The sequence below is a fragment of the Bidens hawaiensis genome, unplaced genomic scaffold (genome assembly GCF_021521415.1).
Source record: "Bidens hawaiensis isolate Kalapana, Puna unplaced genomic scaffold, B.hawaiensis_p1.1 tig00028841_1, whole genome shotgun sequence".
Taxonomy (NCBI): domain Eukaryota; kingdom Viridiplantae; phylum Streptophyta; class Magnoliopsida; order Asterales; family Asteraceae; genus Bidens; species Bidens hawaiensis.
The window spans coordinates 45,697-73,289 of NW_027494744.1; the positions used below are offsets into that span (position 1 = coordinate 45,697).

At 36.3% G+C, this 27,593-nt stretch overlaps 1 protein-coding gene and 1 long non-coding RNA gene across 2 annotated transcripts; both read left to right on the forward strand.

Annotated features, from left to right (window-relative positions):
• The first annotated feature begins 750 nt into the window (after nucleotides 1-750).
• LOC143577857 (uncharacterized) lies at nucleotides 751-6,234 on the forward strand. The gene is made up of 7 exons (XM_077061583.1): nucleotides 751-1,231; nucleotides 2,590-2,897; nucleotides 2,981-3,649; nucleotides 4,274-4,402; nucleotides 4,487-4,690; nucleotides 4,764-4,964; nucleotides 5,817-6,234. Exons 1-7 carry the CDS (start codon nucleotides 961-963, stop codon nucleotides 5,937-5,939), a joined length of 1,905 nt encoding a protein of 634 aa, XP_076917698.1. The 5' UTR covers nucleotides 751-960; the 3' UTR covers nucleotides 5,940-6,234.
• Nucleotides 6,235-7,468: 1,234 nt separating this feature from the next.
• On the forward strand, nucleotides 7,469-27,537 carry LOC143577859 (uncharacterized). Its single transcript, XR_013143183.1, has 4 exons — nucleotides 7,469-7,565; nucleotides 7,647-7,696; nucleotides 8,173-8,426; nucleotides 26,958-27,537. It is a non-coding gene; the product is annotated as an uncharacterized LOC143577859 (long non-coding RNA).
• The last annotated feature ends 56 nt before the right edge of the window (nucleotides 27,538-27,593 follow it).

Below are 27,593 nucleotides of genomic sequence, written 5' to 3' on the forward strand. Positions count from 1 at the left end.
AACCCGAATATTTGCTTAATTTATTTTAATTTACCGTATTGTTCGGTTCGAGCATTTTAATCAAACTGAACTAATCAATACTCATTAAATATTATTTTAATAGGATTTAATTATTAAAAACTAAAATATTATAAATTTATTCAATTAAAAATCGCAAAGTTTGTTTATTTACTCGTTTAACTCCCGATTTAAGACCCGGTCGTCTAGAACTTGGAATTCCCATTATTTTATTTTTCATTCCCAGTTTATAAGTCATATTTATTTTCATGTTGACTTCAGAGTTTGACTTGGTCGTTCTCCTGATAAATCATACCACCGGCTGTCACTTGACAGTCGTTGTGCCGCCACAAGAGCAAAACTTTATAGCGTAACACACAATGAGACGAAAACACGGGTGAGCTCGGAATTCGAACTAACAACCTTACACAAAGCATAGCTCAAATCCTTCATTACCAATATTCACTTGAATTGATAAAAGTAAGAATTGAACTTAAAAACCCATGCATTCCTACCAGGCTACTCGGCCACAAGTCACAAGTGGAGATAAAAGTTAATATTAATTATATTTCCAAGTTGGAATTAGTTTAAAAAACGTCTTCACCAAAGTGAAGGAAATAACATTATTTAATAAACTATTAATATTATAATATCAATAATAATAATAAAAACAAAAAATATAAAAAAGCACCTCGTTGAAAAGCACGAGAAACAACAACCAACAAAGAGAAGACGAAATTAACCAGACTTCCATCCTTCAAAACCAAACCATCTCTTTCTTTCATTTCAAACCTCTTTCAAATCCCCAAATTCCCAACCAACCAAACCCTAACCCTAGCCATGCCAATTACTCCCTCTCATTAACCGGCGATCGTTCCACTCTTCATGGCCGGTTCGCCGCACTTCTTTCCGGCATCGGCTAGGCTTTCAATTTCTCAGATCCAGTAATAATTTAACAATTGAATGGCTGCTTGTAAGGGCGGAGGGTTGGTTGAGAAAGTATGGAGGTTTGTACGGACGGTGTATTTCATGGTGGTGATGGTGGCTTCCTTATTGGTGTTATCGCTTCCGGTGCTGGTGGCAATTGGTGACGTATTGGTTCCCTGTGTTTTGATTTCGAGCTTCACCTGTGTTAATTGCTACAGCTTTAAAGAGCATTTGCGTAGATACTCGTTTACTACCTCGTTGACCGATATTCCAGTGGTTTCTGTTGCAAGATCTCTTATTATCACCTGTATGTTGTTTGCTACTTCATTTCTGCTTTATTTTGTTTTAGGTCAAAATTACAGCCATTATTATTATTATTATTATTATGGATATAGTTATGATAAACTGATAGCTGCTAAATTGTGAATTTGAATTTGTTGGCTTTGATTTTCAAATTATTATTATTATTATTATTATTATTATTATAATGCAGATAATTATGATGAACTGCTAACTGCTGTAATTGTGAATTTGTATTTGCTGAGAAGAGATTTTTGACATGATAACAGTGTTTTTGTTTGTTTGTGAATTTGAATTTGCTGGCTTTGATTTTCAAATTGTTTTGATTATTGGTCAAAATTACAGTCATTATTATTATTATTTTCAAATTTGAATTTGTATTTGTTTGTTTCCAACTGCTTTATTTTCTTTATTGTTATTATAATGGAGATAATTATGATGAACTGCTAGCTGCTGTAATTGTGAATATGTATATGCTGGGAAGACATTTATTACATGATAACAATGTTTGCGTTCATTTGTGAATTTGAATTTGATGGCCTTGATTTTCAAATTGTTTTGGCTATTGGTCAAAATTACGGCCATTATTATTATTAATTATTAATTTAAAATGGAGATAATTATGGTGAGCTGCTAGCTATACTGTAATTATGAATTTTTTATTTGCTGAGAAGATATTTATGACATGTGAACAGAGTCTGTGCTTATTTGTGAATTTGAATTTGGCTTTGATTTTCAAATTTGTTTTGTTTAATTGGTGGCATTTGACTAGTCAATTTTGCATCTGAAATAAGGCTCGATGCCTCGATAGCAGCTTCACAAGTAAAAAAGTTTTATTACATGTCTGGATGCTTGATTATGTTTCTTGATATTATTGAGTTGTGCTTCTTATCACTTGTATGTTTGCAACTTCATTTCTGGTTAATTTTGTTCTAGGGCTATTTTGCTGAATACTGCAATTGTCTTAAGTATTGGTCAAAATTACAGTCATTATCATCATAATGCGCATAGCTTGGATGGACTTCTAGCTACTTTAATTGTGAGTATTCGCTTAGAAGAGATTATATGATATGTGAACAGTGTCTTTGCTCATTGTGAATTTGAATTTGTTGGCTTTGATTTTTAAATTGTTTTGTGTAATTGTCATTTCAATAGTCAGTTTTGCACCTGAAATAAGGCTCAGTTGCAGCTTCAGAAGTAAAAAGTTATATCACATGTTTGGATGCTAGATTTTGATATAGGGATGCTACTTCGTAGCACATGTGTTTCTTATGTTATTGAGTTGTGCTTCTTTTCAGCATATAAGTTGCATCAGTTTCATGCGCTGTGAAATATTAACACAACCTTTTTTTAATGTAATTTCAGGTGTTTATATGATTTGTGAAGGTCCTGTGCTTTCACATGGGCAATATCTTGGAACAGTCACATTATGCTCCACCTTTTCGATTCTTCTTTTATCAGTAAAAGTTTGCATTTTCACTGTCAATTCACAACCAGAAGCTGAATCTTCATCTTCTCCATCAAGACAAAGGCTTCATTTAAAGAAATCATGGGGCATGCCAGTATTATTTTTATCATCTGTGGTTTTTGCTCTTGGGCATATTGTTATTGCTTACCGCGCAAGCTGCAGAGCACGAAGAAAACTTATGCTTCACCGAATTGACCCTGAATCAGTGCGTTTAGTTACATAGTTTAGTCTTTAGTTTTAGCTTGGTTCTTGTTATTTTTTTTTATAAAATGTGTAATATCAATGCAGGTTTATTCAAGCAAGCTTTTATTTACGTCTGGATATGCTAAAGTGCCACGATCACCAACTCCTGCTGGTCGGACACCTAAAAGTGACAGTGAAATTAAACGAAAACCGATGTGTCAAGGTCATAATGATGGTGAACTCCCAGTTAGGTTACTTGCTGACATGGACAGCCTGTTTATGGGCTGCCAGGGTGTCACTCTTCACTACAAACTTAGCATGCCGATTCCACCTTCACGCACACTATCTTCAATCGAGAGGCCGTTATTAAATATTATTCCCAAAACACAATATCATCTTCGCAGGACGTTTAGCAATCAAATTCACACGTCTTTGTATACTCCTTTACTAGATGGTACTAACTCACCCGTTGTACTGACTGAAGATATTCCTATATTCAGCTTGAATGAAGGGAATGTTGAGCATGTGGCCATGAAACCGGTTTATCACTCACCTGAAGACGTTAATGAAGGGCATGGTCAATTTGGGATTGTTTTGGTACATGGGTTTGGTGGGGGTGTATTTTCATGGAGGCATGTTATGGGTGAATTATCTAGACATGTTAATTGTGTTGTGGTGGCTTTTGACCGCCCCGGTTGGGGTTTGACTTCAAGACCGAGGCGAGATGAATGGGAATCAAATAACCTTCCCAACCCATACATGCTTGATACTCAGGTGATGCTACTATAATCTTTACTGGGAAATCTTGCAGTTTTATATAACTTGCATATGGGCTTGTAAATGAACCGAACAAACATGAACGAAGCATATTAGTGTTCGTTTATTTGACTTCAACCGAACAAATGCTTAAATACGAACACTTAAATGAACGGGGTTTTGTTATTCATGCTCATGTGTTAAGAAAATGAACATTTTAGTGTTTGTTTATGCTCGTTTGTTAATAGTATAATGAAATGTTAACGAACTAAAATGAACAAACAAAACCGAGCTAAAACTAGTTAAAGTACCGTGCAGAACATTATGTTGGGCCTAAAAGTTATTGAAACTAGTTTACTTTTTAAAGATTCAAAAAGAATTTAAATGAATCAACGAACATAAATTAATTAACGAGAAATGAACTTAACGAACTAACGTTCATGAACACAAATGTGTTCATGTTCACTCGTTAACCAAATGAACAATTTTTTTGCTCATGTTCGTTTTTTTATTAAGTAAACGAAGATTCCCATTGACCGGTCGTGAACTGTTCACTGAACGTTCGGTTTGTTCACGGGCCTACTTAACTACCTTTATATCAAGCAAACATCTGAACTCTGCGTATTTGTAAATAATTTGCAGGTTGACATGCTACTTTCATTCTGTAAAGAAATGGGACTTTCTTCTGTTGTGCTTGTTGGTCATGATGATGGAGGTCTACTCGCTTTAAAGGCTGCACAAAGGGTAAAATCGTCTTCGAGTCTTATTGATGTAAGTTACTTTTTGTTTGACATTTTTATCTCTTTTTAAAATAAAAGAAAAAATCCATGATGACTTAAGAAGAAACATTTTCAGGTGGATATAAAAGGTGTAGTATTGTTGACAACGAGTTTGTCAAGAGAAGTTGTTCCTGGATTTGCTAGAATATTAATGCGTACATCTTTAGGAAAGAAGCATTTGGTTCGTCCGTTACTTCGAACTGAAATTTCACAGGTGGTTAACAGACGGGCATGGTATGATGCTACCAAGCTAACCATGGATGTGTTAAGTCTTTACAAGGTAAATAATATCATCTTTTAATTCTTATCTTTTTTAAGTTATTGAAAGTGATGTTTTGGTATGATATTGTCAGGCGCCACTATGTGTAGAAGGTTGGGATGAAGCGTTACATGAGATCGGTAAATTATCATCTGAAACAATTTTCACACAACAAAACGAAACGCTGCTGGTAAAAGCAGTGGGTGACACACCACTTTTGGTTATTGCTGGAGCTGAAGATGCTCTTGTTCCTCTTAAAACTGTTCAAACCATGGCATCCAAGTTTGTAAATTCTGTGAGTTTATTCTTTTCCATCTTCCTTAGTATTTTGGGTCTCATTGGCTGTAAATGACCTAAGCCAAGACAGGCTTGGGCTCGAGCTCGATTTTAAATGAGCCAGTTCAGTTTGGCTTGTTATTTTAACGAGCTGATAAGTCAAGCTAGAGCTTGATTTGTGGCTCGTTAGTTCTTTTAAAACAATTTTACACATTGATATGTAGAAGACAAAAAAAATTTTAATATACACAATAAAATTTTTTGTAAACTAGAAAATTTATAACATTTAATGTATTATTTTTGTTTTTTTTATAAAAGATTGAGAGGCAGATTCAAAATATTATATGTACCATTGTTGTTTCCCCCCAATACTATTATATGTTATTATTATTATTATTATTATTATATATTAAATTTGCAAAATTGTAACTAGGGGTTGAATTTCTGGCACAACAAGAACCTAGCGCGAAATTTGCGGCGCTTGGTATAAACATTTCGTGTTTGGGTCAACCCTGTGGATTCGAGGTTGATCGTTTAACCCATTTAATTTTTTAAAATGTCATTAATGTAATAAATAAAATTGACTGGGTATCTTATGCTAAAATTTAAATATTAGAAGTGAAATAGACACAAGATTTTACAATTAATATGTGAAACAATAAAAATTCAAAAACTTTTGGGTCAAACGGGCCGTGTATGTGTCAACATGTGAGTATGCATGTCATGTTCGGGTTCATGTCGGGTTGACACGCCAAACTGCGAACACGAACTTTTAACACCTCTAAATTTAACACCTGTTTTTAGCCATGGGAGAATAGTAATAACTTAAAATCTCATCTGACTGGTAACTTACTTATATACCCCTGTGCAGAGGCTAGTTGTGATATCTGGTTGCGGCCATCTGCCACACGAGGAGTGCCCAAAGGCGTTGCTTGCAGCCGTATTGCCATTTATTAGCAAACTGTTAATTTCAGTAGATTCTGAAATCGAATGAATAGGCGACTTAGCAATAGGTTAACTTAAAACATTTGGTGAGGTTTGACAGGTCGGGTGTGAGGTTTGGTCCCTTTTAGTCAACTCAAGAGGAATGGGCCCAAATTACCATTCCCTTTGTGTATTTTTGATAAACCCGGCAGGTCGCGGTTCTAAGTTTTGAGCAGGCGGTCGGGCTAAAGAGAGCTTTTACTCACGTGTAATTTGTTTGCTCGTTTGTTGTTGGCATCGATCAAGTTGTTTATAAGCCTGTTGTGAGCGGTTAACTGTTCTAAACAACGGTTGTTGAATCAAATTGTTTGTTAACATGTGTTGTTGCATACTATGTTCATGTATGTCCCTTGTAAGGGTGAGCAAAAAACCTAATTAACCGAACTCTAATAGACTTAATCGGACTGAAGTCAGTGACTGAACAAATAACCGATAGTTCAGTTTACTAATCACAACCAAAGTTGATGGGTTGTGTTATAATAATCGATTAACCGAACCGAACTTGTCTTCTAAGTCATTTTATGTGCGATGGTGTCGTGCCCTATTGTTACATATTTTCGAAACACTTGAAGATGATCAAAACTAGTGGGCTTGGCTTAAGAAACATATATGTACACACTTTAAAGTCTTACTTATTCCAGTTTTCGACTATTGATTTTTTTCAACTTAAGCAATAATTCTGCTGAGTATTGTCCATTCAGTTGTATCATTTCATTTAGCAAGTGGGAAGTTATAAAGTATAATGGGTCAATGGCGATAAATTTAAGTGTATAACAAGAAACGTGTCCGGTATAAGCTCAATTCTCATTCATATCAGAGCTATTCAGAGTGTATGAAGAGGTTGTGAACGTGTAATGAAAACAAACCTTGCATCTAATAAAGAGGATAGAGGTTGTTCATGCTAAAGCCCCAAACTTAGCTTTAACCCCCAACAAATAAGTAAGCCACCTCAAATGCATATATATACTTATATGCTTTGCTTCCATTCAAATGCATGTTTGCGTTTGTGTTTAATTGATTGATTTACATGTCTAGTTGTGACTTGTTTTGTGTTTTTGTCTTACAGTAACAGGGCATCGTCAACTAACAAGCCATGTACGGGGAGTCAAAAGATTTCATCAAAGGAGCGTGTAAGAACACCTACTATTATATATCAAAATTGGTGTTCGATCACATTAGTTAGTGAATTGATAACAAAATCAATGACAACAACCACTAAACCTAGTAGTATTTGTTTCTAAGGTTTACTTTAAATCAATATTGTATCTTTATATAATGTACAACTAATCAGAAATCTAACAATAAGAATGTTGTTATCCACACCCACCTAACTAAATGTATATATCAATAACATGTGTGAATACACTCTTTTTCGGTAATTAACTTGTTCTCATAGATATATCATGGCCTTTTCTTTGGTAAGCAGGGCAGTCGTGATCACATGCACAGGAAGAGCCGGTACTTATTTTGCAATGCATGTTTGTATTTGTGTTTTTATGGTTGGTTGGTTTCACAAGACTATGGTAAGTTGTGACTTTATCTGTCTTGTTGGTGAACAGTAACAAGACGTCATCGACAAATAAGCCACACGAGGTGAGGAATCACATAGAAACAAATAAGCAAAACGAGGAGAGGAGTCGCAGAGAAGCAAATAAGCAAAACGAGGAGAGGAGTCGCATAGAAGCAAATAAGCAAAACAAGGAGAGGAGTCGCGTAGAAGCAAATAAACAATATGAGGGGATGAGTCGCCTAGAGTACCTGGAAAATGTATGTAAACTTATGTTTTAAAATTGGTAATCACATTGACTAATAAATGGTTTAGAATTGATAACAACTTGGGTGGTGTTTAGCCTAGCTTTTAATTCTTGGCTTATGCTTATTTACTTACACAAATAAGCTTATTCAAGTAAGCTAAAAAACCATCTTCAAACAAACTTCTTCACATTAGCCAATATAAGCTAATAAGCATAAGCTTAAAAAGCTAAACTAAACACTAAGTTAAGCTTATTTTGTACAAAAAAAAACATTAAGTTGTGGTTTTTTGGTGAGTAATTATAGCTTGCTAGCATGTGGTGTATTAATTGTATGCATCTTTGACATAGTTAATCTTTAATTATGAAATTTAAGTCGATATCATATTAGAGGCCATTGGACTTTGTTGTGTTGGCTAGAAACTAATCGAAACTTAATTAACGTATGTTATTGTTCTTATTCTAACTTAATTATTTGCTTCGTTTGTTTAGAGAAGTTGTTGTCGGAAGTGTGGGCCGGGGTGGAAGCAGAGGGATCCGGTCCAAATGGGTTGTTATTCTCCTGGGACTGAACCTGATCACATTCCAAATCATTTATATACGTTGATCAAGGAAGTAGTTGATATCTTGGCGCGCTATGAGCGATCCCAGATTACCGATGATTTGCGAGATTTGCAAACAGTCGAGCGAAAAATTAAATTTTTCTTTATCTACTTCAATTGTCATCTGCCAAGGGGCTGGAAGTAGTATGTTCTTAATTAATCTCCCCTTGTTACTGTTTTCAACTTTATGCCTCACAATGTTGATTTAGATTTTTTTTTTATATTTGTTTTTGCAGCAAGCAGGACAATCCCGGCTCCCTTATCGCCGGCTACGACACCTTTTTTGCAAAGGAAGGGCCTAGATACGACTTGTCCGGCTACACCCCTTTTCGAGACAAGCTTGAGAGTAGCTATACTGCTGAAATTATGAGTATTGTTCACTCACGGAAGACGCCTACTCCCGAGACATTTATGGAATGGAACTGGCCTCGTATGACATTCTATAGCAAACTATGTTCCTGAGTGGATCAAGCTCCAAAGAAATAAGAGAAGAACAAAACTAACTTTGCAACATTTTTCTTCCCTTCTTCTAACTCAACAATGATGCCATTTTATAGGCTTACAAGAAAAATAAAATAAACTACCACTAAACCATTACTACTAATAATAAGGAAATATGTAAACATGGAAGTTAAATAAATTGGTTAATATAGGGCCACGTTGTGAATGTGCATGTTAGCTACGCAGGATTGTGGACATGCAGTTAGGCACGTATCAGTCACATATTTGATTAATCTCATTGCCCGTGGTGTGACTTATTGGATCGTACTTTGATAGACGTGTTGATGATTTTTGTTAATCGGGTATAGTTTTCCAAAATAATAATAGTCCGTTACGATTAATGATGGTTGGTTAGAGTCAATAAAAGCAATATACATTTATGATCAATGTTGGTCAACTTTGATGGTCATTTTGGGTCATTGGTCCTCAATTAAGGTTGATATGATCAATATTGACAAGTTAAAGTGAATTTTGGTCAACTAGGGTCATTGATTGCTACTTTAGGGTCGTTGATTGCTACTTTAAGGTTAACGATGGTTGCTTAGGAGCACTAACACCTTGGGTTATTGATGTTAGCACATAATTTCGCTTGGGCTGATTCATCGAGCCTATGATGGTTATTATTTTGTTTATCAAGTTTGAAAGAAGGTATATATCGTTGCCTCATTATTTCAAAGACCAGTTACATATATACAAGAGATGGGAATTTAGGGATATACCTAACAAACAAATACTCTTCTCTAATAAATCGATATACATGCCAAATATACTAATATCTAATAGACCCCCACAGTCGAAGCTGGAGGTTCACGAAGGCTGAGACTGGTACGAAAATCTTCAAATAAAACTTTCGGAAGACCCTTCGTAAATATGTCAGCAATTTGATAACGGGATGGGACGTGTAGAACGCGTACGAGACCCCGTTGAACTTGTTCACGAACAAAGTGAATGTCAAGTTCAATGTGTTTTGTTCGTTGATGTTGCACTGGGTTACCCGATAAATAAATGAAACTCATGTTATCACAATACACCAAAGAAGCCTGTGTAACAGGTCTATGTAGTTCCAGAAGGAGGTTTCGAATCCAGCAGATTTCGGCAACTACATTTGCAATACCTCGGTATTCGGCTTCGGCACTGGATCGGGAGATGGTTGATTGGCGTTTTGAGGACCAAGCTAGCAAGTTGTTGCAGAAGTATACGCAATATCCCGACGTGGACCGACGAGTGTCCAGACACCCTGCCCAGTCGGCATCAGTGTAGGCCCGTAAAGAGGTCGAAGTTAGCTGTCCAAGAGTGAGCCCGAGATGAGAAGTGCCCCAAAGATATCGTATAATAAGTTTCAAGCTATCCTAATGCGGAAGACGCGGGGAATGCATATGCATGAAAACCTGTTGAACCGCGTAAGAGATGTCCGGTCTCGTAAAGGTGAGATATTGGAGGGCTCCTGCCAAGCTTCTGTAGAGAGACGTGTCTTCAAACTCTGGTCCGCTTGCCGGAAGCTTTCCTTTAGTGTCAACCGGGGTTGCAACCGGTTTGCAAGAAGTCATGCCGACTCGATTTATAATGTCTTGCGCATAATTCTGCTGTGACAAGAACATTTTGTCACATGTTCGTGTTACCGATATCCCCAAAAAATAACTTAGCGGTCCCAAATCTTTCATCGCAAATTCTGAACTCAGATGATTCATCAGGTTTAGACGGAGTTTCTCAGACGATGTCGTGAGAATGATGTCGTCCACATATAGTAACAAATATGCGGTTTCGGAACCGTGATGGTAAATAAAAAGCGAGTTGTCGCTTCTGCTTTGTTTGAATCCCAAGGAGAGAACAAATTTGGTAAACCGTTGATACCAAGCTCGAGGGGCCTGTTTCAGTCCGTATAGTGACTTTTTAAGCAAGCAAACATGATCTGGAAACCTGTTATCTCGAAAACCCATAGGTTGGTGCATGTAGACCGTCTCGTTTAAGTTCCCATGAAGAAAAACATTGGTGACATCAAGTTGATGCACCGCCCATGACTGAGATAAAGCAACGGAAAGGACTGTGCGAATAGTAGTCGGTTTGACAACAGGGCTAAATGTTTCACCACAATCAATACCAACTTGCTGACTACGACCATCACACACCAAACGCGCTTTATAGCGCTCCAATGACCCGTCAGATCTTAACATATGCCTGAATAACCACATGCATCGAATGATATTCATATTTGGTTGGCGTGGGACTAACTCCCACGTCTCATTTTTAATAAGGGCATCGTACTCGTTGTGCATAGCGTTTCGCCATACCGGTGTGGACAAGGCAGTTTTAGGCGATTTGGGTATCGGTTCGACGTGTGTGGTGTGAAGGTTGAAATGGGGTTTCGGCTTTGAGATCCCATCCATTGCTCGCGTGCGCATGGTGCGAGTAGGAAGGGGGGCGTAGGAGGTGGTGGTGAGGTTGGTGGCATGGGTTGGCTGGGTACGGTGTGGGTGGGAGTGGTAACGGGTTTTGAGCGACGAGAGTAAGTAAGAATGGGCGGGGAGGTAGTAACCGAACAAGGTTCGTAGTGTTGTGGAATCGGTTCGTTTGAAGTGTGAACTGGGGTTCGGGGTGAATTGTGATTGGTGGATGGCGGTGTGCTAGAGGGGATGTTGGGTGTAGTGTTGTGTATCGGGGTGATGGGTGGGGTAGACATATTGGCCGGTGTAGCATTGAGTGGGGGTTGAGAAGATGATGTGTGAGAAGTGTCTTGGATGCTTGACCAGAGGGTAGGGTGAGGCGGTTCAAACAGAAAGGTATACGGGTCGGGTGTCGGGTGTGGAGTGTTGCCATAGGGGAAGGTGGCTTTGTCAAAGATTAAATGTCGGGACGTAATCATTTGACGGGTTTTGAGATCAAAACATCGGTATCCGCGATGGTTGGGTGGATACCCAAGAAATACACATGCGTTCGACCGGTATTCAAGTTTGTGTATTGTGGTGGATGGTTTGAGAGGGTAGCAAAGGCATCCAAACACCCGAAGATGAGTATAAGATGGTTGACGGTTGTATAGAACATTGGTGGGGTTGTTAAGGTTATTTGGTATATTTGGTAGGATGTTTAGGAGATAGGTGGCGGTTTCAAGGGCATAGTGCCAATAAGTGTTGGGGTAGGTTGGATTGTGCAAGAAGGGTGCGAACCATGTTGTTGATGGTGCGGATTTCGCGTTCCGCTTTACCATTTTGTGAGGATGTATGAGGGCACGATATACGGAACGTCATACCATGTTGGTTAAAGAATTGGTGAAATTGATTATTTATATATTCTTTGCCATTGTCGCATTGTAATTGTTTAATGCGTTTGCCGAACTATGTGTTAATTAGGTTATAAAATTTTTGAAATATTGAGAAAACTTGTGATTTTCTACTGATTGGGAATGTCCATATAAAATCAGAAAAATCATCAATAAATAGAACATAGTAGCGGTGACCCCCGGAACTCAAGATTGGTGAGGTCCAAAAGTCACTGTGAATAATCTCAAAAGGTAAACAAGTGCGATTACAAGAACTAATAAAAGGGAGTTTCACACTTTTCCCAAAAACACACTGTTCGCAGACACGTTTATTGGACTTAGAAAAGGAAATAAATGAGGACTTCTTGAGAGACTGCAAAGGACATGAGCCCGGGTGAACAAGACGTTGATGCCACAGTGTTTGTGAGATCGCCACATTTGCTGATGGAGACTTGATTTTTCGATAGCATTTGTGGCGTCAGAAGATACAAATCACCGGTACTGTTGCATCGAAGGATAGGGGTCCGCGTCTTGAGGTCCTTCACAGAAAAACCAAAAGGGTCAAATTCAATAGAAACCCAATTGTCTGTGACTAAACGTCTAACAGATAAGAGATTATGGATTAAATTAGGGGCGTAGAGGACATTGGTTAATTTAAGGGGCTGAAATGGTGGGGGTAAAGTTTGATTGCCTTGTCCAAGAATCGGAACAGTAGTTCCGTTTCCAACGATAATATTACGATGAGGGCCCTTATTAAAGTAAGACGTGAAGTTACCTGGTTGGGTGGTCATATGGGTGGTTGCTCCGCTATCCATAGCCCATGGAGTATCCGGTGGGTTGAGTGACATTGTATATAGAGCCTGTTCAATGTCGGTCTGGGCATAACCAGCCGCATACGCCAGATTAGGTCGTGGGCCGAGAATACCCGGAGTTTGACTATCAGTGGACCGAGGGGTGGTTGGGTATGGGCACGGTGGTTGAGCAGACCATTGATTTGTATGTGAACCGTGTCCCCACGAGGGCTGGAAAACCCACTGCCCTTGAACCGAAGAAAACGGTTGTTGGGGCTGCTGTTGGTGGTTGCGTCTGGGTGGGCCACGACCGCCATATCGGCCACGGCCGCGTCCTCGGGACCTGCCCTAGCCTCTGCCACGGTCAGTTTGTGAGTCAGAGGTGAATCGCTGGTCGACTTGATGGTTTGGGTCTCGGCTTTTTGAGAGGTTGCGGCGTGAAGTGCGGTTCCCGCGGTCTGTGATGCATGAAGGGTCATGTTGGTCTTTCGATCATACTCACGCATAAGTTTGAAGCGTGCCACGTGAAACGAGGGAAGTGGTTGAAGATTCGAGATCAACATAGCAATCCCTTCGTATTGCTCGTTTAACCCGGTGACGAGTTGTTATACCATCTTTTCATCCGTGAGGGGTGCCTCCACGTTAGCGAGTTGATCGCATATGACCTTGACCTCCTGGCAATAGGCAGCCATGTTTTCAAAATTATCGAGACAGGTGTTATTTAGTTTCTGAGTGAGGTATATGGCTCTTGAGGATTTGTTGTCTTGGAATAAGGTCTCGAGTGTGGTCCAAGCTTCACGGGCAGTTGTGTTCGGTTTAAGAATTGTGTTGAGAAGGTCAAGGGAGATGGTGCCATAGATCCATTAGAGGACTATGGCATCCAACCGATCCCAAAGGTCAGCAGCAGCAAGGGCGGCCTCGATTTCCTCGGCAGTCCGTTTTTCCGAGGATGAGGTGGTGGTGGCAGGGATGGGTTTTGGTAGAAGGTGATCGGAGACTTGATACGCTCGACAGTTTATCTTGAACAGTTCCGACCGCGAAGTGTATTGGCCGGTCTCGTTGTCGAGGGTGATAGGGACGGCGTGTTTGATGTTAGAAACGGTGATAGCGGGTGAAGTTTGGAATCCATTACAGAGGTGATAGAGAAAGGATCGAATGAGGGTGGGTTACCGCCGACGACAGATGAAGGAGGAGAGGGATGGCGGCGGTAGGTTTAGGCTGATGATACCATGAAAGAAGGTATATTTCGTTGCCTCATTATGTCAAAGACCAATTACATATATACAAGAGATATCCCATCTATTTAGGGATATACCTAACAAACAAATATTCTTCTCTAATAAATCGATATACATGCCAAATATGCTAATATCTAATAAAGTTGAGCCGAGCCTCACATCTTATAAAGGGGATAAGGCTGCTCGTGCTAAAGCCCCCAGCTTAGCTTCAAGCCTTCCAACAAATAAGTGAGCCTTTTCTCTTTTAAAATCAAAATCATTATTTAGTAATTTGAACCATATCTTTCAAAAAAAAGTAATTTGAACCATAAGCAAGATGAACCACCACCCATGAACCTACAGCCAAAACTGAGCAAAATCAACTTCTGCGCACCCCTAAGTTACAATTATAGATAATATTAATTTGCATTGTGATTAGCCATTGGATCTCAAGTGACATTCAAGTTTCAACCAACCTTGATATGGGTGGATCAAGTTCATGGATGGAGGTTTATTAAAGGGAATATCTCATAGAATAGTAACCAAGTTTTAAAAGAGTTCCAACTATATCACTCATTCAATTTTTCCCTAAATCAGGCCACTAAATCTTCAAATCAAGTCTTGCCGTTTTTTTGTGCGTCATGATATAAATGGAGGTTAAGATGTGGGGGTCAAAATTTGCAATATATGTAGTTAAATTTAAAAAAACTTTAAAAACCGTTAATTATATTGAAATTTAAAAATAAAAAATAAGATCCCTGTCGCCACTCGACGTCAACATAAAAAAATAAAAAGATTTCCTATGTGAAACAAAAAAAGAAAAACGCTAAAAAACATTTTAAAATCTTTAATTTAATAAAATATGAAAGTTGAATGACTTAATTAAAACACTTTGTAAAGCTAATAGACCTAATTGTAACACTTTTGAAACTTAGTTACTATTATATTAAACTACCCCTTTATTAAATTACTAGACGGGTGCCCACGCGATGCAGCGGGAAACATATACATTTGTAATTATGTAACAAGTTTATGGATGTTCGTTGTTTGATTTGAAACCGAAAAACGTTCAAACCGGTCATTGGTTTGATTTCACCATTGATTTTTTTCATTAACTTTTGGCCGGTCGTTTTCAATTTTAAAAAGGTTCGTTTTGGCTTTCGAAGACAAAAACCGGTTACTAATGGTTTGACCCAGTAACCGGTTTGACCCACGGTTTAATTTAAAATCCATTAAAACCAAACAGCAAACGTCCCTATGTAAAATGATATTTTTAAATGAAAAAACTATAACAATATGATACTCAAATTAAAGATAAAAACATGCTCGTTTTTATGATATAATTTCTTTAAAAAAATATTAGCACATGAAGAAGTTATTAATAGTTAAAAATAATGATGGGGGTTGAGTTAAAAATGAAAATAAAAATCATATAAGAGTGAAAGATCAAGGATCATAGTTGTAACTATTTTTTAAATTTACAAAAGTTAAGCAAAGTGAATGTAACATCCTACTTTCGGTTATATTAATAAAATAAAGTTCGTTTATTTTATAGCGGGTCGTTATCGGTTTAGTTGAATAGAATACGAGATGGACTTGTGTTGGGTAAATAGATATGGGTTATGGACTTGGGTTATGGAGGAATGAAGGAAAGACCATGGGCTTAAGCCCATGATAAAAAATATATATACCCTTAATCCTCCATTTAATTCATTTACACATATCCCTTACACCATCCAAAACACACACTTAAGATTCTCTCTCTAGTTCTCTCTCTCTCTAAACCGATATCAAGAAGGAAACCGAGAACCGACCCGAGGTAATGATAGTATTTTATTGTTTGAGCTTAAATCCGTTAGATATAATCATGAAACGACGAGCCGACACCGTTAAACCGTTTAAGTCACGAGATCCGAGTGGATTCGGGTATAAACCGAACCTATGATGAGCTTAGGAGTCACCTAGCTCAGATCTGGATTGAACGGGACGAAAAACGGTGAAAAACGAGCTAAAACCCGTTTTTTCCGGTGAAATCGCGTTTTTCCGGCGGCTTTCCGACAATAACGGCGCCGGAAAGTGGTAAGAGGTTAAGGGGGAATGTCAGGGAATGTTCTGACATTCCTGACCTAACCCTAGTTCGCTACAAGAATATAGCGAATTAAAGGTGATTCTCTAGCTAGTTCGTCCATGGGAACATAGTGAACTGATTACAGTTCGTGTTCAATTCGTTAAGGGAAAGGGGTGACGAATCACCCTTGATTCGTTATGACCAGTTCGTTAAAGTAGATAACGAATTAGAAGGTCCAATTCGCTACTTGGACTGGTTCGCTACATGGACTGGTTCGTCCAGTTCGTTAAAGGTTCCAATTCGTTATGAAGTAACAAATTAGCCAGTTCGTTATGAAGGACAGAAGTAACGAATGAATATCAATTCGCTAAAGAGCATCTTAACGAATCAGAACTTTGAAAGAATGACAGAACAGTCCCTAAACTTAGAAAAGAATGATTTAATTACAATTAGGCCCTTGAACTTTTAAGTAGCTCGACCCCAGCCAGGGGCTCTGCCCCTTGGACCTCGCTAGGGGCTGCCGCCCCTAGAACCCTACTGCCAGGGGCGCTGCCCCCGGACCCCCGTTCGTTGAGGGTAATGATTAAACTAGAAAGACGATATGTGTAGTGATAGTTTACTGAAACGTATAATTATTATACAGTTAGTCGTGCACAGCTCAAGAAGGGAATAACCGTAAACGGTGAACGCAACCGCATTGAGGTGAGTTTCTAGCCCCACTTCCTTTTTATGTTTTCAGGGCTGTGTGCATACTCGATGTGATAGTTAATACACTTATCTTAAGTGGTAAGTGTATGCCTTGTATGATTTATGTATGATGATTGTTTGACGGTGCGTGAACGATCTTCGGATATTGCATGTACCGTCAAGTGGTAGTTAAGATATGATTGATAAGTATGATGAAAGATAGGATGTATGTATGAATATATGATGTATGCATAATGTATGTATGTATTTTATGATGATGGTGCGTGAACGCTCTTTGGAGATTGCACGTATTGTCAAGGAAAGTATGTATGAACAGGTACGGTACAGTTACACGAAACAAAGGGACGAGACCCTAATAATATCTGCGATGTTAGGGACCAGACCCTAATAATATCTGTGATGTTAGGGACCAGACCCTAATAATATCTGTGATGTTAGGGACCAGACCATTATAATATCTGTGATGTTAGGGACCAGACCCTTATAATATCTGTGAGGTTATAGGGCGAAAGACTCTTTAAAACGTATGATTATGTATGTAAAGGAAGTATGAAGGTAAGAATGAAAGTATATGCACTTACGTGTGTATGTAAGAAAGTTAAGAGGTTAAGTATGAAATGTAAGAAGGTATTGTATGATTATGTGATTAACTAGAACTCACTCAGCGTAGCTGACTTTTAGTGTGCACGCAGGTGAGTAGGATGAGGCAGCTCACTTGAGGAGACACGTGGCACTGAATAAGGGGCTGGCATCGGAAGACTCAAGACGTTTAAGTTTAATGTTTTGTTTATTTTGAAAGACAAGATGTTGTTTTAAGACAAGAGGTGTTTTGTTATGAAATGTTTTATGAAAGCTTTTATATTCCGCGAATATTTTAATTAACTCTGATATTTAGAACTGCGTTTATGAGTAAATCCAACACGAAAGTAGGGCTACCGGTGACGGGGCCTTACAGTGAAGGGGTCAATGTTGTAACTATTTAATAACCTCTTTTAGTTGTTGACAAGTTTGCCCTTATCCTAGATGCATTAAAGGTTGTACCATATGTTAATTAATTTGTGAATCCCTTAAAACCAATGTGTCTTAATTTGCCATTATTTGGTGTATTACATATATAGTATAGATATATGTGTATATAGTATCTAGGAGTATTAATCGTGTTTAAGGTTTTGGGTTGAATAGGTGAACCCTAACGTTATCAATATATTTACTTATGACAAACACGTTGACCCTGACCCAAGCATTCGCTCTTAACAACCTAGCCACTCAAAATTTTGGTTTAAAATGATTTAAGAGCCATAAATAACATGAAAAAAGCTAAAGGGAAACTTGGCAAACCGAATTACCAGTTTCACAGTCAATTCGAGTTTTGGGATCAAGAGAACCTTTTTTTTTTCTTTCTGTATTATATTTTACGTATGGTACCAAAAAAATCTAAACGAACCGATAAATATTTTGAAATTGAACCCATTAGAAAACTAGTAGTATAAAACAAAAATGTTGGATGGACTCGTAAGGTGTTATAAATTTTTTTAGTTAATCTCACATGCTACAGCTTACCATGAAAAAAAATGGATTAGTTTATGTCAAATCAGCAATAACAATAACCAGCCGTTGTTGCAAAACCGTTTGGTTTCTTTCTTGATCTAGGCGTTAGGTAAATATTATGTTAGGCATTTTGCTTTGCGTGTTTACATGGTTGGTAGCTCAAGGTATAAGCGGTTGTGTTTTACAGAAGTTTATTTAGTTAGGAGGCCTAGTACATCCATCGTTTACAAAGTAACCGGGAAATACTCCCCGCGCTTCGTGGCGGGTATCGCTTGTTTTTACAAAATATGTATATGGGTTTTAATCTACATTAAATCTTTTAGCTAAACATAACACAAGTACTGAAACAACAAAGGTAGAAAGACAAATGTCCGATATCCTTTTTGGATAAAAAAGGTCTTCAACTTGAACCAAAAGCATCAGTTCCGTAATGTAATACAGATTACGGAGTAAGAAGTAACAGTAAGTTAATTAGCAAACATTTAACTTAAACTAAGAAATCCAATTTGGAAAACACACATTGTAATACAAAAACATTAAATTTATAAAGATTTAGGTATAGAAACTGCCCAAGAAAACATTTTTTTATTGATTGAAGTAAGATGCAACTACATTATATATTGATTCAAATAAGATGGAACTACTTTTAAATATTCTCATATTTTTTCAACATTATATATTGCCTAGATATCATGTAGTCAAAATACCACACACCAAACTTACATGTTTTGAGTCCAAAAGCTCTAACCCGACAGCCCGAAAATGTAGTAGCGATAGCCGGCGGTTAAGAAGAATGACCAAATGTTCATTTCCTCACATGGCAACACAATGAATGCTCCACTGGGCCAATCCTATAAATGTTGATGGTGTCATTGATGCATGCACAATTTCGAATGTCATGTATGCTTATGTTTTGGTAAAAGCGATTGCTAATCGTTTAATCCGTAGCAGGTCAAATAGATAGAATCAATTAAAAGGGTTGAATTCTAATCGATATCTTTGTTTTGAGTTCCATGGCTGATCAAAACCGATCTATACACACCCCTATGTTATTGTTATTGGTAATATTATTTTGCATTGTGATTACTCTTTTGATCTCAACGATATTAAAGGTTGCACTAAAGAGTGTTGTAAATAAACGTACCTTAATATGGGCAGATCGAGTCCAAGCAGGCTTATAAGAAAATTATATTATTATATAATATTTATGAGTGTTAATCATGTCAGGTTAATATATTAAAGGTTTAGGTCAAATAGGTGAACTCGACCTTTACCAATATATTTATTCATGTCAAATACATTGATCCTAACCCCAATACACTTTTAAATAGTGTCATGTTTTAACTCAGCCAATTTTAAAGTTCATTTGAGAATAAACATGGTAACTTGATAACAAGCAATCTAGCAGCTCAACTCAATGAACACTTTTTTTATATGGGGAAACTGTCTTAGACTTATATTTGTTTATTTTATTTTTTTTGTAATTTTTATGCCCAAATATGTATAGAATAAAAGTTAAAATGTATTCATGATTTTCTCTATTTTTTAACGATTTTATATTTTGCAATTCTAAAATTTATTGAGTTAATTGATTTTTTTAAACAACCGATTGTTTTGGTTAACTGGTTCGGTTATTAACCTAATCTCTTATATGTGTGTGCATTAAGTTTTTCGAGATGTTAAGACTAACCGAGTTGACTGGATTAGCAATAATAGGTTCGGTTATGAACAAACATTCTGATATAGACCGATTCGAGATGGTTAATCTCCCGATAGACCCGTAGAGTGGGTTACACTCCAAGAACAAGAGAGAAAATAAACCAAACTTGAGACAAATTTTCTGATTATTTTTCTTATTATTTCACGATATATAGGAAAACAAATACATAAAAATAGGAAAATATAAGTAATAAGGAAACCTAACTATAATACAATAAAGAAATTAAATAAAAGATAAACATAATTAATATATTAAATTTAAATAATATCTAACTATCTATATAATCACATAGCATATTCGAGGTTCGTCTTTGTTATGGATTCTCCTCTTAATTCCCATTTTCTTTATCAATTAGTATCGTTGATTAAGATTTCCTATGTCACGATTGAATCCTAAATTGATTGTTTAAAATCGAACAAATCAGTCAAATTGAGAACCCTAGGCTGAAACAGATTCTGGCGTCACTAATATCAACTATTAAACGCAACAGAGGTAAACATCCCTAATTCTTTTGTTCGTAGTATTTGACATAATGTTGTGGTAGGACCAATTTTCTCGAACACATAATAACTTTGCACTTTTGAGCATAATAACGTGTTGTATATCTAGAATCTAGAATTATGTATATATCAGTAAGATTAAGAGGCTCACCAATTTGTATGCTATGTTAATAGTTTGATACTGCTATTGAACATGACTTTTATTTGAATGCTGAATAATTGGTATTTAAGTGATGTCATAAATTCAACTAACATCATGTTCGATTTACCAATTTGCACGTTTAATAGGACCTGGTAATTTCATTTATGATTACTGTTTTAATCTCGACGTTACATCCGGAATCTATAGATATTTATTGCACTTGATGGAGATCGGAGAAAACCGGTTATTGGACTTGAGGATTGTAATCAGTTCAAATCTTTAACTTAATAAGCTATAATTATAATTTCAATTTCGAAGTACATGATCTATAATTCTATATGCGTATGAATTGAATTATATCAGTTTGCCATATTGTAGTGTTGATTGAGATGAACAATTTCCATCAACTAATTTGTGATTTGTGAGGTACACACCAATTTCATACCCTAAACTGGTTTGGTTGGTCAACAAAAAAATCAAAACCAGTTTGTGATCGGTTTTGATTCGCGATGAAACTGGTTTCTTGATTTATTTACGATTGTTTTTTTAACAAGTTTTGATTGGTTTCAGTTTGATTAACCAGTTTCGGTGGTGAAAATTACAAACCAGTCACGAACCTACATATTGGTTCGGGTTGTAGTTTCAGTTTGGTAAACCAGTTTTAGTGTGTACCTCTACTTGGAAGCAAAGTATCCCTCCAGACTCAAATAAAAAGGGTAGTTATATTTTGTTATTTTGGGAGTTCACATGTATATTTTTAAATTATTTATTCATTTTATGTTATTAGTTATTTTATTAAACTAAGGGCAAATATGAATCAGTCAGCTTTAGGTGTTTTTTTTTTCTGTTTGTAATTGATTGGTCTTAACACATTACTGTTTGTGTTCTACATTGTTGAGTGCCATTTGCCATATGATTTGAGGCTTTAAATTGTTAAATAGATGTTGCTGTTCAATAGAGATTCAAGTGAAAACATGATTTTGACTTATAAAGTGAAATTATTTGTTTTACGGAGTCTTAAGTTCTTTTTTTATTTGGTTCACATAATGTGATTGTGTTTCTTTTTATTGCTTGCATTTGTTTGTTTTGAATGGTGAATATTTGGTGCAAACTTTTGTTTTCCTTTGTCTTAAACATGCGGTTGATCCAGTAGATTGACATTGTTTTTTCTTTTACTCGCTGCATATTTATAGTTGTTTGTTAGGTTCGTATGTTTGGTAATAAGTTTATTTCTTTCATCACATTAAGGATTTTGCTGTTTTTGCTAGGAGCTGATGTTAAGGTCAGTTTGCTTTTTTTATTTTTTTATTGCTGTATATGGTCTATAGTCTTTTGCATCTGTTGTTATGGTTTGGTTTATTTTAGCAAATGTGTAGGTACTAATTTGATTTATTTTATTGCATTATGTCGTGTCGTCGAAAACGCACTACTTCGTCTGTGTTTTTTGCTTGATCATACCTTGCACTCATTTGCTAATGAGTTGGTTGAAGTTAAAATCATATTTTCTCATGGATCTATAACTTTAACCAACTCAATGATACTTTGAGGCCTTCTATGGTTTCATAATGTCAAAAAAATAATAATAATAACTTTAACCAACTCAATGGTTTACCACTCACTAATAAAGTGAAATTTGTTTATGTTATAACGTATATACACAACAATAGTAATATATATGTATGTATATGTATATATACACATAATATACAAACAAAAATTTAGAAAAAAAAGCAAATTAGAATGGTAATAAAAACATTTTTTAAGTACTGTTTTATTAAAGAATAAATCTTTTTCAATGGTTCAGTCAACTAACTAACTGGCAGAAACTGGGTCGGTCAACTAACTGGCAAAAAATTGTATATATCCGCTAAGGCGTTTACAACAAAACAATGTTATGGTCTTGGGATAGTGCAACACCCAACTATTTGCAGGCAAAAATATCACATTAAGCAGATTAATGGTGTAAATAAGAGGCAATATTAGTTCAAGCTCGACTTCTGTTGGTGCTAATGTATCCCCCAAGATCATTTATGAAATCTACCATTTAACCTTCTAAAATAAAATTTGTGGATGAGTGCAAGCCAATAAAGGTTGTTAACTTACGTACTCTACTTGGAGCTCTAATTATATCAAATATTTATTAGAAATTTAATATGTTCTATCTTTTCTCCAGATATCAGCAAGATTGTGTGGTGGCCTAAACACATAAAGAGAAGTTGTTCTAAAAAAAACAAGATTGTTCGTTCTCTGATTCTGGTCCTAGAAGAAGCACAAGATTGCTTGAGAAGGTGATCCATGGAAGATATCTACTAGAAATGAAACACATCACTCTTTACTTCTTGTATGTCAGGCTCTGCAACATTTGTTTATATTTATTGATATACAGAGGCCCGGACAACACTGGTTCAAAACAAACTTTTTAAAACTAAAGATAGAATCACGATTCATTGGATACAGATTCACCACCAAATGAACGCACAGGGTTGGATAGACTGTGAGTAATTTTGAGTAACTTGAGATACAAACACACCACTCGAGTTAGTTCATAGGGCAATCTAAATTCAAACCGAGATACAATCGTGCTACTCGTGTTGAATTTAGGATCTAAGATCACCATCTAACTTGCCAAAGTTGAATTTAGCAAATGCTCCATTCTTAACCCACGAATGTGAGATAAAAACACAATTTTCTTCTAAATCTTCCCTAATCTTTCATTCATGCATACAGAATTACATAAACAAATTGATAGTTAGTAATGTCACTTGCATGAAGCTATAAACACGAAAATCATGTAACTTCACAACCTTAATCAGGCCCATAGCATGCTTTTGTTAATTACTTAAATAATAATATATGATTTAGTAGCATGGTCTTGGTTTCTTAATTTTCAAGTTTAAAACTGTCTTTCTTAGAGAATATCTAAGCTATATTCATACAAGAATATATATATATATATATATAATAAACTAAACTTAAACTCCAACTAATACCTAAACACATCATATAAAAAAATATTCATAACAATATAAAAATGTCTAAAATAAACCCGCGTGACACGCGGGCTAAAAACTAGTTTATGATCATATAACATTCGCTCTTAACAGCCAATCCACTCAAAATTTTGGTTTAAAATGATTTGAGAGCCATTAATAACAATATGGCTCGCATTTTGGGCCAAACTCAACTGAGGCAACGAAATAAGAAACCAATCTAAGCAAACTTTTATAAGGGATTCAACAAAAGTCAACATGTTAAGACTAGTTTCAAAACATAAATAAGTAAGTTATTCAGACGACATAACACATACCTTACATGGTCTTAAATAAAATCCAGTTTTGCAATATTATCATAAAACAAAACATGAATCAAACACCTTGAGGCTACTAGTCTAGATGCCGAGTATCAACACCAAAGCAGGTACACATTTTACGATAGAAAGATATCGCATACTCATCCCATTCGTATTCGACACATAACTCCCGAGTAAGCACCGTCCCAGAGCGAGCTACATTTATGATCTCTTTCCTCTCAAGCAATGAAAGAACAAAAGGCTCATCGCTACTGCTAAGCTTCCTCGTATCCTTAAACAACCAACAGAGCAAATAAATTAGAATAATAACACCAAACCCCCTAAGCTTTTATTATTATTAATTTGTTTCGGTTGCTAAATTTTCTAAAATTTCATGGACCCAAATCAATGAGATTTGATATGTATAATTAAAAAATAGTGTAGGTTCTTACTAGATCCTGAGGTCTCTTCCTCTTACTAATTTGTTGTATTCACCAGCAATAACAACACAAGTTAGTTAGTCATGTGAATTAAAACAACACAAACAAATAAACAAACTAACATGGAAATATAAATTAATACCGGTTCTTCTTCTGCTTCTTCTTGTACTTACTACCGCATATTTCCCTACTCTCAAGCATCCCTGAATGAAAATTGTAATGAAAACTAAATCAAACATAAAAGTTTTGCTATCCAAAAAGACTGACTGCAACGTTTTAATAATATTAATAATAATAACAATAAAATCTGACATAAACTCTGAATTACCCGTTACCATGTGAGGGATGGGGCCGGGATCCAAAGACACACGCCAGACAATAATCGCTACCATAATCCCTTTTCCTGAATGAAACAATTAGTTAACACTCAACATTACCGGCATGTAAGAAAAAAACACACAATAATAAAAATAAAAGCCTAACTAACCTTAAAAAAAACGACTTGATTATTATTGAATGATTGAGTTATAATTAAATGGTAACAAAAACCCTAACTAACTAATGAGCCCGTGGGCTCTTACTAATAGAATTATTCTATGGAATAATCCCAATATGTAACTTTGTAGTAATATTATTAATTAAATCCTAACAAAACCCTAATAGCTAATCAACAAACAAAACACGTAGGTATATATCATCTAATTTCAACTGTTTTGATTTATGTTGATTATGGTAGATATATTATTGATAATTAGTATTCCCCGCGTGCAACATTGGTTTTGATATTGTTTTCTTAAATAAATACTTAATGGATTGTTGCTTATTATCTTTAATCCTTATTCAGCTTGATGAGATAGTTTGAATTATCATTGAATGTTTAAAGGATGTGAATATTACATGGTGACTTATAATAATTGTTGGATATTAACCACTTTTTAGTTAGTTAGTTTGTTAGTTTTCTTTTGTTTGTTTGTTTGTTTGTTTTGATTTTGAACAGCATGTATAAATTCGCATATTACCTGTCATCTCGAAAGAGACGGAAAATCCAGGAGGGTTCTCACCGGTCTAAGGTTTGTATGCTTTGAGCTTTTTCAATCCTACTCTTTTTTTTTTTTTGCTGAAATTAATTATTGTATGTGTTGTTGTCCTCGCAGAAGCGAAAAACGTGTGTTCCCATGAGAGATGATGATGATGATGATGATGATGATGATGATGATGATGAATGATGATGATGATGATGATGATGATGATGATGATGATGATGATTTTTTGTAAGTTTCTTGTTTCTTTTAGGATAATATAGTAAACCACTTTACTAATGCACTTGTTATTTTGCTTTCATTCAAAATTTCAAATACATGTAAGCATGTTTGTGTTTTATTGATTCATTTACATGCCTACCCTACCCGTGATTTTGTTTTGTGTTTTTGTTGAACAGGAACGTGGCATCCTAATCAACTAACAAGCCATGTAAGAGTCGTCAAAAGGTTTCATCCAAGGAGCATGTAAGATGTCATTTAATTAGTAAATACTCTTTCTTTTTTGGCAATTAACTTGTTCGTGTAAATATACATCCTCGGGTTTTCTTTCGTGATCAGGGTTTTAAACCCACAGCCTTGGGTCCACATTTATCATTACATCCTCACACTAGCGCCATGGATGGCATGCAGAACAATAGTTGGTACTTATTTTGCAATGCGTTTTTGTATTTGTGCTTTGTTAGTTGATTTCACATGACTATAAGTTGTGATTTTATTTGTCTTGTTGGTGAACAGAAACGAGGCCTCATCAGCAAATAAGCAACACGAGAAGGAGAGCGTCCACATAGAAGCAAATAAGCAACGTGGGGGGATCAGTCGCCTACAGTCCCCGGAAACGGTATGTAACTAAGATTAATGTTTCAAGATCGATAATCACGTTGACTATTATATGGTTTAGAATTAATGAACAGTTGAACGAAGAAATTATTTGCTTTGTTTGTTTAGAGGACGTTTTGTGGCAAGAGGCGGTGGGGGAGGCCTTGCAACCCAGTCCAAATGGGTTGGTATTCTCCTGGGACTGAACCTGATCACCTTCCGTATCATTTATATACCTTGGTTAAGGAAGCAGCTGATATCGTGACGCGTTTTAAGCGATCCCAGGTTACCAATGAACTAAGACATCTGAGAACGGTCGAGGAAAAAATCAAATTTTTCTGTACCTACTTCCACTCTCATCTGCCAAGGGGATGGGAGTAGTATGTTCATACCTGATCACCTTCCGTATCATTTATATACCTTGGTTAAGGAAGCAGCTGATATCGTGACGCGTTTTAAGCGGTCCCAGGTTACCAATGAACTAAGACATCTGAGAACGGTCGAGGAAAAAATCAAATTTTTCTGTACCTACTTCCACTCTCATCTGCCAAGGGGATGGGAGTAGTATGTTCATACTCTTCCTTTATTTCAACTTTATGCACAATGTTGATTTTAATTAAAAAATAATAATAACTTTTGCAGCAACCGGGACAATGCCAGCTCCCTTATTGCATGCTGTGACACCTTTTTTGCAAAGGACGGGCCTAGATACGACTTGTCCGGCTACACCCCTTTTCATGACAAGCCTAAGATTGCCTATACTGCTGATATTATGAGAATTATTCATTCACGTAAGACGCCTACTCCCGAGACATTTAACGAATGGATCTGGCCTCTTATGTCATTCTATTGCCAACTATGCTCCTGCTTTGGCATTGATTACCAGAATTTAGAGACCGCTTCTGAGGATGATGTGTGTTTGATGAATGTGGGCTCCTAAGTTCACCACATGGCTGCAGCTTCCTTCCTTCCTATGATATTTTGTTATCTGTGGTATTACTGAAATATTAGATGTTATGTCTGGAGATTTTGATCAATTGTTCACTTTATTAGATATTTATGGATGGATCTGTTATTGTTAAGAAAGCTTTTAATATTTATTATCTCCAAGCTCAAAATGCATCATTTTTACTCTTTAAAGGTCTTGTTAAGTGCGTTGCAGTGTGGTGTAACTTATTGGATTATCCCAACAAATTAATAGTCCGTTAGTTGACTAATTTCAATATGTACATGCACTTCATTCCAAATCTTGATATTCATTTGTTTACTAAAAAAATA